This window comes from Primulina huaijiensis, chromosome 2 (genome assembly GCF_012295235.1).
Source record: "Primulina huaijiensis isolate GDHJ02 chromosome 2, ASM1229523v2, whole genome shotgun sequence".
In the NCBI taxonomy this organism is placed as follows: domain Eukaryota; kingdom Viridiplantae; phylum Streptophyta; class Magnoliopsida; order Lamiales; family Gesneriaceae; genus Primulina; species Primulina huaijiensis.
In genome coordinates this window covers 20,336,003-20,351,948 of record NC_133307.1, presented here as the reverse complement: position 1 = coordinate 20,351,948, position 15,946 = coordinate 20,336,003, and the positions used below count along the sequence as shown (strand labels likewise).

General features: G+C 33.7%; 1 protein-coding gene across 1 annotated transcript; it reads right to left on the bottom strand.

Moving 5' to 3' along the window:
* Positions 1-4,481: 4,481 nt before the first annotated feature.
* LOC140968476 (putative GDP-L-fucose synthase 2) lies at positions 4,482-5,829 on the bottom strand. The gene has a single exon (XM_073429440.1). It carries the CDS (start codon positions 5,762-5,764, stop codon positions 4,811-4,813), a length of 954 nt encoding a protein of 317 aa, XP_073285541.1. The 5' UTR covers positions 5,765-5,829; the 3' UTR covers positions 4,482-4,810.
* Between the last annotated feature and the right edge of the window lie 10,117 nt (positions 5,830-15,946).

The following is a 15,946-nucleotide window of genomic DNA, read 5'->3' as shown; positions in this document are numbered from 1 at the left end:
TCGGAGGCCTAAAATTAAAAAAAATTAGTAGCACAGAGAAAGACATATAAACACAGTAGCTCTACTTTGCACGAAGCTAAGATTAAAAAAACAAGGGGAAGAAAGCGTCGAATAGGGAATGAACCGCAAGTAAAAAAACATATTCAAGCAAATCAAAAGGAAGCACATACCCAAATATCGTTTTGTGAAGCGGAGAAGAACAAACGGGAGTGAATAAGCAGAATGGAGACCGTTGTTTTAAAACCCTAGCCGTAAAAAACCGTGATTAAAGCAGAAGGAGGCATGTAAGCACGGACACTCGAGTTTACAGAACGCTAAGACATAAAAAATCGAAAGAGACAACGCATGCGGCAGGGGGAAACCACAAGCGAAAACCCCGAATCAAGCGAAGCCAAGGGAAATACGGACCGAAATATCACTTTCCGAGGCGAGGGAAAGTAGAAGAAGAGATGGAGACGCGTGCTAGGCGGCAAAAAGAGGTGAGGGTAAGATCGATGCTAGCTGGGAAGAAGCTTAACAGCGTACGAGCCGGGTAACGAAAGGAGTGTGAGAAGAAAGGGTTGGAAAGAGATGGGAAAAAGAACGAAGGGGAGAGAGCACAGGACACCACACCTCTGAAACAGGAGACATTCCCTTGACAGCACACCCACTTTGCTTAGTGGAGAGTCTAACGTAAAACACGTGTGTTTGAGAGAAACAAGAATGGAACGCGTGGACTTTTAGTGACTGACAACCGGGCAAAAACAGGCCCATCACAATTTATTCAGGCTTTCATATATGTAGATGTAGATTTTATTGCATGTTTTTATTGCTTTTGAAATTTAAATGAAGCAAATAAAGTAGATAAAAATATTTTTAAGGTGGTCGGACAATCATCGTAGACCTCAACAATCTATTTAAAAACATTGTTACAAACACTAACTGTGATTGTACAATTTGAGACTCCTCTTGAGAGGCGTGAACATAATTTCAAGATCGATGGTTCCAGTTTTAATTAAAGATAAAACCAAAACCAAATCACTTGAATACTGTTCCGATTTCTAATAATTTCGGTTACAGTTTGAACTAAAATTTATTTGTTAAATTTAAAGAAAAAAAATAACATTACAATATGTGAGACAATGAAATTAATTGTTTAAAATACCTTAAAATTTATATGTTATGAGATCTTAAAATTTTAAATTAATTTACCATTTCAGTTCAGGTTTTATATGGCTTTTGTTTCTTATTTTTGGGGATTGGAACGGAACTAAACCATATGTCCGTGGTTCTAGAAAAAAATTTAGTTTTGATTTTGGTTTCACAGTTTTTGAAAATCATGGTCGAGTTTATCTCTAAACTCTCTTGATGCCTAAATCTTAAATAATCTTAGTACATGTTTGTTCGATGACTACAACTCGTTTTTAAATTTTCTTCACTTGAAATCTTTTAAAAATGTGGGTCACTCTCTCTCAGTAACTCATCTACTTTTCTCGAAGAATGAATAAAAACCAAAATATATTGTAATCACTTTCATCATAATAATCATATCCAATATCTTGTTTATATATTATAACATAGAGTAGGTCTCTTGTGAGACGTTCTCACGAATCTTTATCTGTGAGATGGGTCAACCCTACCGATATTCATAATAAAAAGTAATACTCTTAACATAAAAAATAATATTTTTTCATGGATGACTCAAATAAGATACCAGTCTCACAAAATACGATCCGTGAGACCGTCTCAGACAAGTTTTTGCCTATAACATATCTTTCAAATTGAAAACCCGGCTCTCAAAGTTGATCTTAGATGTTTTGTTCCATAATATCTAGGTCTTAATAATTGAATATCATTTTCAGATACTAAATCATTGAGAAAATTATGTTAAACATTACTATCAAATTATCATCTACACATTAACAAAAATGGTCTTTTTTCTTAATAGACTTATTGCGTATATAGATTCATTCAAAATATCTATCACATCTTCAATTATAATTTTTCAAAATAAAAATCTAAAATATTTCATATATATCTCATTATTTCCAATAATAACATATGATATTTACCTATCTTTTCCATATATCAATAATTTAGTTTTTTTTTAAAAAAAAAGACATCGAGGTCAATTTTTCAACTGTTTTGTGAAAGATATATAATGAAAAACAAATTTCGCGATTCATAATGAAAATTTTATCTATCTTCCACATTTTTATTTTTTATATATAATATAATTATAATAAGTGTACATTAATTTTAATTAATTCATAAACTCTATCTAATATATAACTTGACATGAAATATATTTAGTGCTTTTTATGTTAAATAATATTAATAAAATTTTAATAGACTTATAATTTTTACTCCAGGTTATGATATATTTAATTTTTTTACTTTCAAGTTTTATTATTTTTAATTTAAAAAAATATTTTAAAATTTGAAGTATATATTGAATAAATCTGTCTTGTTTATATTTAATTAGATTTGGACTCTTTTCCACAAACATAACGCATATCATGTTTTTATAATTTTTTTTTCATTTTTATAGTAATTTATTTTACAAAAACAACCCTACCATTTTTTTAGGATTCTTTTGAAATATATATGAATTAAGGACAAATTTGACAATTCTCAATGAAAAACTTTGTTCATGTTCCATACTTTTCAAACATCGAAAATTATATTGAGCGGAATCACCTCCATATTTCTAGATTGGCCATTTTTGTGCTATCTATTATTAATTACTATATATTTACAAAGAAAAATATAATATAAACGCAATATTATGAAATTATTGTACGTAAATTCATCTTATTATTATTATTTTTATTGTTTTGCTAAAGGTTATCAAATTAATATATCATAAAAATTCAATTTATATGTATGCTAATAAATTATGTAGAGCGAAAATTACAAATTAAATGCGAGAACCTAACATCGAAATCGGTAAAACTTTGTTGGGTGATATCTATTTATAATTCTGAATTTCCAACAAAATCTTTGTACATGAATTCTAGCTTTTCATGGGTGAAAATAGAGATGTAAACAATTCAAACCAAACCAAATCAAACAGTATCAGGTTTGAGTTTGGCTCATTTAAGATTGTTTGAGACTCGAGCTCGATTCGAACTTCTATAATCAGGTTCGAGCTCGGTTTGTCTTGAAATTACTAAGCTCGAGCTTTGGGTCGTTAAAAACTCGTTTACCATGTTAATCAAGCCAAGCTCGAACTTAATTCATTAATAGCTTGTTTACCATGTTAAACAAGCATGGCTTGAGCTTGACTTGTTTTTGAGTTCGTAAAACATAGAATTGAGCTCGAGTTTGAGCTTGATTCGAGCTTGATAAAATTAAATATATCTATGATCTAATTTTAAATCAGACATAAAAATGTAAATTCATTCATAAATAACCAAAACGTCAAAAATAACAACTAAAAAAACATAAACTCAGTATATTATTGAACATCTCAAAATAATACATCTAGCATCCAGATAACAATATTCGTCATATACTAATATCATCATATAAATAACATGGCAATAATTTCATTCATTTAATACTTCAATTCATTGCATTGACATTAGTACTAATATTTTTATTCGTCAACTCAACAAATGAGTAAAGTTCGAGTTTACGAGCCACCTAAACGAGTCGAACTCGAGATCGAGCTTACGAGCCACCTAAACAAGCTGAGCTCGTGAGCCCATTATCGAACATATTTGTGAGCTCACGAGCCGGATATCCTTAAGTTTGATCTTGGTTTGATTAATTTTCGAGCTCGAAATCGAGCTTGAGCTTGGTTTGATATGATTAACAAACAAACTCAAACGAGCTTTTATCGAGCCGAGCTTCGAATAACTCGCAAACGGTTTGGTTCATTTACATCCCTAGGTGAAAAGCTTGTTGGATCACGAAGGGGCGATAATCCCCATGAAAAAATAATAACTATATTATAAATTTTATTGACCAAATTAACTCGTTCATGAGTCACTATGCTCCTCAAATAAATGTGAACTCACATTGTGTGAACTTTCTTGGAATATGCCAATGAAGGTTTCCCACACACAGTAGACACCAAACCAGAGCTTTCAAATCGTTACCACAACCTCCATATCTCTCTACTGACAGATAGGAAAATTTTAAGTCCCTATGTTTCAACTTCCACCTACATATTGTGCATCACTGCATTTCTAATGCATTAACAAGTTCAAGGAAATAATCATTTCTGCTGATTCTAGATGTATATCCTCGCATTCAACGACAATACCCTGGTAAGACATCCAAGATTGTTACTTTAACCGAAAAGACCCTTATTTGCTACCTAGTATGATAACCATTTCGTTACTCTGAGTCTCTGACACTAGTCAATCAATATAGAAATTATCAGCAGTAAGGCATTCAATCTCCCCACCGAAAATGGTATTCAATCTCAGAAACAAGCATAGGTTAGAAGACCGAATAAGAAAACGACTAAGATCTAGACGAATTCACTAAGCAAACCAAAGACCATATAATGCAACAACCACAGAAAACTTCATCCCAGAAACATACCAAAGTTCAAGAGTGCATATGATCCTTAAGAATCGTGTACCATCACATCGCAAATCAAAAAGATGGAACTAACAATCTCAACGGTGGAATAAAAAAAATGGCCAACACCATCTATCTTCATGATACATTGACACTAATACAACATAACATTTTTCAATTTCTTAACAGGGAATAATGGTTTCCTTTAACAATATAGTGTTCAGTCGAAAATAGATGCGCTCATCCCCAAGACTATAATCAACAGAGCCACTATTGCCAATAATCAACGGAGCCTCTATTGCTGCGCCACAACATTCTCCAAGTACCATCTATACGTGTCTTCAAGTCCTTGTTTAAGCGAGATCTTCGGCTCCCACCCCAAACTTGCGAGCTTGGAGCTATCCATAAGCTTCCTAGGGGTGCCATCAGGTTTACTCGAATCCCAAACAATCTTCCCTTCGTATCCCACAACTTCCTTGACCAATTCTGCAAGTTCCTTTATGCTAACTTCCTTTCCACTTCCCACATTCAAGTGCTCCAATCCACTATACCTTTCCATCATAAAGACTAGCGCATCAGCCAAATCATCCACGTGCAAGAACTCCCGCAATGGTGTCCCACTCCCCCAAACCACTACTTCACCCACATTGTTTGCTTTTGCTTCGTGGAACCTGCGCAGCAACGCCGGCAATACGTGCGAGTTTTCAGGGTGAAAATTATCGTTGGGCCCATATAAGTTTGTTGGCATGGCGGAGATTGCATTGAAGGAATGCTGAATGCAAAATGCCTGGCACATTTTGATTCCTGCGATCTTGGCGATGGCGTACCATTCGTTGGTGGGCTCTAACGGAGCGGTTAATAGGGCGGATTCCGATATGGGCTGCGGGGCGAATTTGGGGTAGATGCAGGACGATCCGAGGAAGAGGAGTTTAATAGTCTTGTGTTTGAAGGCGGAGGTGATGACGTTAGTCTGGATTTGGAGGTTGATGGTGATGAAGTCTGCAGGGTAGGTGTTGTTTGCGTGGATTCCGCCGACTTTTGCGGCTGCCAAAATGACGTAGTTGGGTTTGTGAGCGGCGAAGAAGGCGTCTACCGAGGATTGGGATGTGAGGTCGAGTTCCGAGTGGGCTCGAAGGAGGAGATTGGCGTATCCCAGAGAACGGAGCTTGCGAACCACAGCGGATCCCACCAGACCACGGTGTCCGGTGACGAAAATACTGGCGGATTTGTCGATTAGGGTTAGATCCATGGAGGTGGCCGCCGGTGGAGAGACCGTTAATGACGAAAGATTGATAAATTCAATACGAAAATTGTTGACTATTACAATCAAATAACCAATTAAATTATGACTAAATGACTCTTATTAGTTACTAATATTATAATTAATTAACCAGTTAAACATTTTTACGCTTGATTAACTAGTTCAACTTGGTAGGGAACACATTGAGCGCATTTAGATTAGATTTTAATATAAATTTATATTTATTAAATTTTTGTTAATCTAAAATATAAATTTATATATTTAATTTTTGTAAAATATATATTAATTTTAGATTAATTTTTTAAAATCAAAATTTTGTGTGAGTTCTTACTTTGCTTTTATTTTTTAAATAATGATATTATGGGAAATAGCATCTTAGTTAGGAAATTTTTAAAAAAGACCTCTCTCCATATTTATTTTAAAAATAGCATTAATTTGTTAAAATAGCATAATTCAATATGTTGCGTTACATATTTTTAACAAGCATATGTCATTTTTTAGAAAAAAATGTAGAGGGAAGTTAGCAATTTAAATGCCCTGATAATTTGGTATGGCAATTGGCATGAAAGACCAAAGGTAGATAGCAATTTAATCTCTCTTTGCAAATGTTTTCAATTTTAGTTCAATATTAGTTATTTATTTCCAATTTAATCTTTTGACATTTTTCAAACTTCTAATTTATGTGTATTTTCCTTCAACTTTCGTATTTTTTCTTTAGTAAGAAATATTTATTTCTGTTGAAAAATTATTTAAAAATGTGTTAAATATTTGTGTTGAAAATGTGAATGTGNAATTATTTAAAAATGTGTTAAATATTTGTGTTGAAAATGTGAATGTTGAATGTTGAAAATTAGGTAAAATTAGGTGTTGAATATTGAAAATTAGTGTGTGATGATGTAGGTAATGATGTATTTTATTTTTGGATTATTTGTAAAAATTTTCTATAAATAGATCTCTCATTTGTGAAGAAAATCACAATTGAGTTGAGAGAAAAATATTATAAAGTGTGTAGTGTGATAATTTTGAGAGTTTGAGATTTTTACTTTTTTACCGTAAATTTTTACTTTTTCACAACACGTTATCAGCACGAAGCTCTAAAAGTCCTCCATATTTTTCCAAGCTCCGAACAGAAGAAAAAGGTAACAAAAGTAATAATATTTATTTTACTGTTATTTATTTATTGTTTATATATGTAATATATAATATAATGTTATTGTTAGAAATAATAAAAATAATTTTTTCAAAAACTTGTTATAAATCCTGGGAGGATGTTAAGACGACATCCCACACTCCCGGTAAGGGATACGACAAGTATAAAAGCCTATAAGGTTTTTTAAACAAAATAACTTATGACACCTAATTATAATAATGTGATATGATATACATAATTATTTAAATATGACTAATATTATATACACCATATTATTACCATAAAATTATACAAATACATACATTTATTTTCTTATACACCAACGGTAATAAACGGTAACAAAACGGCTAGTTTTTGCTCTATAAATACAATCTCACAAATACATTCAATCACTCCAACTTTCTCTTCTTCTCTAAAAATTATTCTTCATCAAATTTTCGAAGAAAAAAAGAAGATGGCTTTCACGAGGTTATTTTTAATTATTTTGGTTATCATACTCACCAGTCTTGTATTTATCGGAGAATATCCTCCTCGTGTGTTTTCTTTATTTTTACGAATACTTGTACTTGTTGTTTATCCATTACTTTGTATTGCAATATTCATTAACTAATAAAATGCATCGTAATTTTTAGTACCACCATGGCAAACTTGGCAAAGCTCGAATTCATCGCTCTTGATATTACTGGGAAAAACTATATGCCATGGACTCTTGATGTAGAAATGCATCTTGAGTCATTGGGTCTAAGCGAGACCATTAAAGAAAATGGTATATCTTCATCACAAGAAAAAGCAAAAGCTATAATATTTTTACGACGACACCTTGATGAAGGTTTAAAATGTGAATATCTCATCGAAAAAGATCCCATGGCTCTGTGGAAAGGATTAAAAGAGAGATTTGAACATATAAGGGAAGTTATACTTCCGACCGCCCGTGATGAATGGAATATGTTAAGATTCCAAGACTTTAAAAAAGTCAGTGATTACAATTCAGCGATGTATAGAATAATCTCGCAGTTAAAATTTTGTGGACATGAGGTTACAGAATCGGAAATGCTTGAAAAAACATTTTCCACGTTTCACGCATCAAATATAACACTACAGCAACAATATAGAGTGCGTGGATTTGCGAGATATTCTGAACTCATCGCCTGTCTTCTTGTGGCGGAAAAGAACAACGAGCTATTAATGAGAAATCATCAGTCCCGACCCACTGGATCAACAGCATTTCCAGAAGTAAATGCTGTAAGTAAAAATGAATTTAAACCTGGAAACCAAAATCAAATTCAAAGACAAAGTTTTGGTCGAGGTCGAGGTCGAGGTCGAGGTCGTGGACGTGGACGTGGACGAGGAAGTGGTCGTGGTCGTGGACGCGGCCGTGGTTTTGAAAATAATCGAGATAGTTATTTCTATAACTCATCTCAAAATAACGTCCCAAACCATCCACAGAAAAGGCATCAAGAAAACATGAGTGTTAATGAAAATCACTCGAAAAGATTTGAAAGTTCTTGTTTCAGATGCGGTACTCCAGGACATTGGTCTCGTATTTGTCGAGCCCCTGAGCATCTTTGCAAACTTTATAAAGAATCGATAAAGGGGAAAGAAAAGGAGACCAACTTCACTGAGCGAAGTGACCGTTTGAGTGATTCAACTCATTTTGATGCTGCTGATTTTATGAATGATTTCTCTGGAAATGATCAATATGTTGGTGGGATAGAAATGAACAATATTGATGCTGCAGATTTTCTCAATGATTTCTCTGAAAATGAACAATATAGTGGTAGAATATAAATGTACAATAATTTATTTTTCATGTATTTATATGATAATGTTTTATTGTACAATTATGATATGTGTTATATTTAAATATGTATTGTCATTAATTTTTTTTCATTGCATATTTTTTGAAGTTCAAATATGGAAAATGCTATGAGCAAAGCTGAAGTTTGCATACCCGATAGTGGTACAACGCACACTATCCTCCGAGATAAAAGATATTTCTTGGAACTAAAACCAACAAAAACAACGGTGAATACAATATCAGGTCCTGTAGACTTGATTAAAGGATGTGGTAAAGCACAATTTTTGTTACCTAATGGTACAAAATTTTTGATCAATGATGCTTTATATTCACCACAATCGAAAAGAAATTTGTTGAGTTTTAATGATATATATTCCCATGGGTATGATACTCAAACAATGAATGAAGGGAATGAGAAATATATGTGTCTTACCACATATAAATCAGGAAAGAAATATGTGATTGAAAAACTACCAATGCTCCCTACTGGATTGCATTATACACATATACGTCCCATTGAATCAAACATGGTAATTGATAATTCTTCAATATTAACCAATTGGCATGATCGATTAGGACATCCTGGTTCAACAATGATGCGAAGAATTATAGAAAATACACATGGTCATCCATTGAAAGACCAGAAGATCTTTCAGAATAATAAGTTTCAATGTAAAGCATGTTCTCTTGGAAAACTTATTATAAGACCATCACCAGCCAAAATCCAAACTGAATCACCAATGTTTCTTGAACGTATTCAGGGTGATATTTGTGGACCAATCCATCCACCATGTGGACCATTCAGATACTTTATGGTATTGATTGATGCCTCCAGCAGATGGTCACATGTATGTTTATTGTCAACTCGAAATGTTGCATTTGCAAGATTACTTGCTCAAATAATAAAATTGAGGAATCAATTTCCCGATTATACAATCAAGAAAATTAGACTTGATAATGCTGGTGAATTTACTTCCCAGACTTTCAATGATTATTGTATGTCTATGGGAATCATTGTTGAGCATCCTGTTGCTCATGTACATACTCAAAATGGATTGGCTGAATCATTGATTAAACGTCTGCAAATGATTGCTAGACCAATGATTATGAAAACAAAGCTCCCTATTTCTATATGGGGACATGCAATTTTACATGCTGCTTCATTAATTCGCATCAGACCAAGTGCATATCATAAATACTCCCCATTGCAGCTTGCATTTGGTAAAGAACCAGACATTTCTCATCTGAGAATTTTTGGATGTATGGTGTATGTGCCTATTGCACCACCTCAACGAAAGAAAATGGGACCTCAAAGAAAGATTGGAATTTATATTGGTTATGATAGTCCATCGATCATTCGATATCTTGAACCACAGACAGGCGACGTGTTCACAGCACGTTTTGCTGATTGTCATTTTAATGAGGAAATCTTCCCAATGTTAGGGGGAGAACAGAAACATACCGAAAAAGAAATTACATGGTATGTATCATCATTGTTACATCTGGATCCAAGAACAAAACAATGTGAAAAAGATGTACAGCAAATTGTGCACTTGCAAAGAATAGCAAATCAAATACCAGATGCATTTGCAGACACAAAAGGGGTAACTAAATCATATATACATGCTGCAAATGCCCCTGCTCGAATTGAAATTCCGAAGAAACAAATTGAAGATAGTCATGATGTCATTAAACGCCTGAAGCGTGGAAGGCCAGTTGGTTCCAAGGATAAAAATCCTCGAAAAAGAAAATTCATAGAGAAACACAATGATCACAAAATAGAGAATGATGTTCCTGAAGAAACACATAATGATCACAAAATAGAGAATGATGTTCCTGAAGAAACACATGATGATGAAAATGTTTTGTCAGAACCACAAACTGACGAGAATCATGAAATCTCTATCAATTATATTAATACTGGAAAAATATGGAACCGAAAAGATATAGAAGAAATTGATGATATATTTTCTTATAATGTGGCAATCGACATCATAAATGATAATGAAGATCATGAACCAAAATCTTTTGGTGAATGTAAAAATCGGCAGGATTGGATAAAATGGAAAGATGCCATCCAGGTTGAATTGGATTCGCTAAATAAACGTAATGTTTTTGGACCTATAGTCCTTACACCTGAAGGTGTAAAACCTGTTGGATACAAATGGGTTTTTATTCGAAAGCGAAATGAGAAAAATGAAATAGTAAGATATAAAGCTCGACTTGTTGCACAAGGTTTTTCTCAAAGGCCTGGAATTGATTATGAAGAAACGTATTCTCCTGTGATGGATGCAATTACGTTTCGGTATTTGATTAGCTTGGCAGTATCTGAAAATTTAGAAATGCGTCTTATGGATGTTGTTACAGCCTACTTATATGGATCACTTGATAGTAATATATATATGAAAATCCCTGAAGGATTTAAGATGCCTGAAGCACAAAGTTCAAAACCCAGAGAATGTTATTCTGTGAAATTACTAAGATCATTATATGGGTTGAAGCAATCCGGCAGAATGTGGTATAATAGGCTAAGTGATCACTTGATGAAAAAGGGATATGTAAATAATTCAATATGCCCTTGTGTTTTCATTAAGAAAACAACATCCGGATGCGTAATTATTGCTGTATATGTTGATGATTTAAACATCATTGGAACAAATAAGGAAATTCAAGAAGTTGTGTCATACTTGAAAGAAGAATTTGAAATGAAGGATCTTGGAAAAACCAAGTATTGTCTGGGTTTACAAATTGAACAAAAAGAATGTGGAATATTTGTTCACCAGACAAATTATACAGAAAAGATCCTTAAACGTTTTAATATGGACAAATCAAATCCTTTAAGTACTCCAATGGTTGTTAGATCATTAAACATAGAAAAGGATCCATTCCGTCCATGTGAAGATGATGAAGATATTCTTGGTCCAGAAGTACCATATCTAAGTGCTATCGGTGCCCTTATGTATCTTACAAATTGTACAAGGCCTGATATATCTTTTGCCGTAAATTTATTGGCAAGATTTAGCACATATCCAACAAAGAGACATTGGAACGGAATTAAACATATATTCCGTTATCTACGAGGAACGACAGACTTGGGACTTTTGTATTCAAAAGATGCTAATCCAAGTATAATTGGTTATGCCGATGCTGGATACTTATCTGATCCACACAAAGCACGTTCTCAAACTGGATATGTATTTACTCGTGGAGGCACTGCAATTTCTTGGCGTTCACAGAAACAAACACTTGTAACAACTTCATCAAATCATGCCGAGATTATTGCACTACATGAAGCAAGCCGTGAATGTGTGTGGTTAAAATCAATGACTCAACATATCCAAATCTCATGCGGATTATCATTCGACGAGAAGCCTGTGATACTATATGAAGATAATGCTGCATGTGTTGCTCAAATGAAAGAAGGATACATAAAAAGCGACAGAACTAAACATATTCCTCCTAAGTTCTTCGCATTCACCAAGGAGCTTGAGAAGAATAAATGTATTGATGTTCGTCACATTCAATCAAGTGAAAACTCATCAGATCTCTTCACAAAGGCACTTCCTACGACAATATTCAGAAAGCACATATATAATATTGGGATGCGCAATCTACGAAATTTGTGAAGAATTGTTCGTGTCAACATGAGGGGGAGTTTACGTGACTGCACTCTTTTTCCCTTACTATGGTTTTTATCCCAATGGGTTTTTCCTAGTAAGGTTTTTAACGAGGCAGTATAAAAACACGTAATGTATACAATCATTATGATCATCATCACAAGGGGGAGTGTTGAAAAATTATTTAAAAATGTGTTAAATATTTGTGTTGAAAATGTGAATGTTGAATGTTGAAAATTAGGTAAAATTAGGTGTTGAATATTGAAAATTAGTGTGTGATGATGTAGGTAATGATGTATTTTATTTTTGGATTATTTGTAAAAATTTTCTATAAATAGATCTCTCATTTGTGAAGAAAATCACAATTGAGTTGAGAGAAAAATATTATAAAGTGTGTAGTGTGATAATTTTGAGAGTTTGAGATTTTTACTTTTTTACCGTAAATTTTTACTTTTTCACAACAATTTCAATTCATAATAACATAATTAATTTGATCATTATTTATTAATGTTCTTTCCAGTCTTTTTCGTTTTTCTAATTTAATTTCCTAATTTTTTCGCTTTACCGAGAGAGCTAGAACTAATATCTGATTCAAGACTTGCATAATTTGTTTTATAAGCCAGATTTCACGTATTTAATACAATTTCGTGCTTGGCACGTCTTCGCAAATTTTCTATTCAAAAAGTTTGGCGTGTGCAGTGGAACTGATTCCGCCAAGAAAAAAAAAAAGAAACGCCGAGAACGATGAAATGAAGACTCAATCACAAGAGGAGGAAGTCCATGAGATAGAGGAACTTGGAGGATCTGGTGGAAGATCAGTTCATGATAAGGTGAGTCGGCCGGAGGAAGATACTATGAAGGGAGGAGATGCTCATCAAAACATATCAGAAGCACCTACAAATATTGTTGTCAGTTTGAAATTTATGTTAAACAAGAAACTGAAAGAATTGGGTAAACTGATGATGACATCAATTAGGGAAGTGATAAAGGAATGTTTGGAAAATCCAAAATCTGTATTGGTGAGTACTGAAGGGTTCAACCAATTTTCTTGTATAGGCAAATAGACATCATATTCACACTTGTCCCAAGATCACAAAGTGCGCTTCCCACATATTGACCTCCTACTGCACATGGAAAAACAAAACTCGCAGGTTCCTTAAGCTTTTGTGGAAGCTTCCTTTGTATGACCACACTAAATTTTTCAGGCACGTTCTCAAAATCTGTAAAATTCTTCTTTTTTGACAAAATTTTCTTCATAAACTTAGCATAACTCAGCATTTTCTCCAATGGTTCAGTAAAGGTGATATTGATTTGAATCTTCTTGAAGACCTCCAGGAACTTAGAAAATTGAGCATCAAATCCTTTCTTTTGGAAACGCTAAAGGAACGACGTATGGGATTTAAGAATATCAGGTGTGTCAACCGATGTATAATATTTCGTCGTGAGTTCCCTTTTTGACTGATCATCTGGTACCTTCAATGTCTTACATTTATTTTCATCACTCATTTTTTTTTTTTGTGTCTTGACCAACTTCATCTTCACCTCTCAGCATAATAACATTGAACTGCTCCTTATTATTCACATCTGTATTGCTGGGAAACGCCCATATCTGCTGGGTACTCATAGATTTTGCAAGTTGTTCCAATTTAAACCTCCAAAGACTTCATAGTAGCACTCATATTGCTCATATGAGTCTCAATATGCCCAACATGGACTCATCTTTTTGATGCATCAGACACAAAAAATACTCAACAAAACTTCCAAAGATGGCCTACCCTCACTTTTTTTATTGAACCCTGAAAGAGTATTCAACATATTTTATCTGTCATACAAAAAATTTTCATGATTACACAAATCAGGGTGATATTGATTAGGCAAAGGATTACCTCAATAGCCTCCAAAACCGGTGTTGTTGACATATTGAGCCTCCTCCTTCCTATTATATTCCTCAATAAGTACTGCAGCTGCTTCAGAGGTTGATTGACTTCCTTTGTTCATCATTTCTATTTGTGTATTAAGTGCAGACACCTGAGCAGTGAGTGACATGATAGGATCTACCCCATAAAGTCCAATAGGCTTCTTCAATATGGATCTCTTTGAAGGCCATTGAAAAACTGCTACTTGTCATTTGCTCCAACATATCATAGGCTTGCCCAGGAGTTTTGCAAAGATTGTTCCTCCAGCAGCCGCATCAAATTCCCCCATGCTTCATAAATTTGCTCGAACTCAACGAACTTCTTAAGTTCTGTTGGAACATTTCATGTTTGCAGCAATCCTGAATTTGATGTTAACAAAACTTGTTATTATGTTTCTAATATATTTATCCAAGTGTGAAGTTATTAACACAAGAAAGAAACTGAAACTGAGTTTAAAAACTCAATTTCTGGCGAGCTTCGATTTTTTGATTATATCTCTCATATGGATGATTCAAATGACAATCCGTCAACTTGACCGATCAGAAAACTCAATTTGAAACAAGTTGTATTTACGTCAGTTGAGCAAAATCGGATATTATCTAGGACAAACCATTCGTTGAATGATCAAACTGATTGCACGAAAACAACAATCAGTTGGGTATCAGCAGTTGCGGTATTTTGGTCATATCTCTCAGTTCGGTTATTCAAATGAAGCAATTTAGTATGCGTTGGAAAGATAAGACAATGATCTACAAATCATCTTCAGAAGTCAAAGTCTGAATCTGAAACGTCCCCTACCTTTTTTACTTTAGTGTATATATAACTTAACATTTTCATAAATCAAAAAAATTTAACATTTAAAATCTCAAGTGCATAAAAATCCCTAAATCGTTAATTAACAAAATTTCGACTTCCACCTTTTAACTTGATCAAACTAACTTCAAAATAAACATTAAAATATTTCGAATAAATCATTAACAAAAATCTTTTAAAACTCTGACTATCAAGCTAATGCGGAAAATAAAGTCCTTCGACAGTGTACAGTCTGCCTCGATCCACTCAAGCGTCAGCGCCTCTCTCACTAACATCATGACCTGCAGCATTCAAACCTAGTGAGTCTAATGACTCAGCACGTCCTAAACATGAGTAGCAAATAATACATATACAATCACATGCCTTAAAATCATAGTTTTATTAAAAATAAGCTTGTAATCATAAATCGTGAAATCGTAAAATCGTAAAGCTGTCAATCATTTACCATTTTGGGTTAAGTTTGATCCTTGAAAGTGATTAGTCTTTTATCCTCGGTCGGCTGATTAGTCTTAGCTCACCATTGCGCATGGAGACGGGCACTAGGCACCGACGTAAAATGGAAATATGATCGTTGGACTCCTTCTGAGGCATTTTCTCGTAAATGGGTTCCCTCCGAGGCCTTTTCCCTAACGATATTCTCAAAAATCATATATCATATCTTCTTTCTCACAGTCAATTCACATATTTCAAAACATCTTCGGGACGCTGCCAACCCTTTTTCGTACTACCCAAGTGTAAAATGACCGTTTTGTCCCTATATGTAAAATTTCTCAATTTTGACTTTTATTTTTTCATTGACTCTAGACCATCCCAAATAATTATTTGAGCTTAAATTAAATTTTTAATATTTTTATTTAACTTAAATTCGAGGCTTTT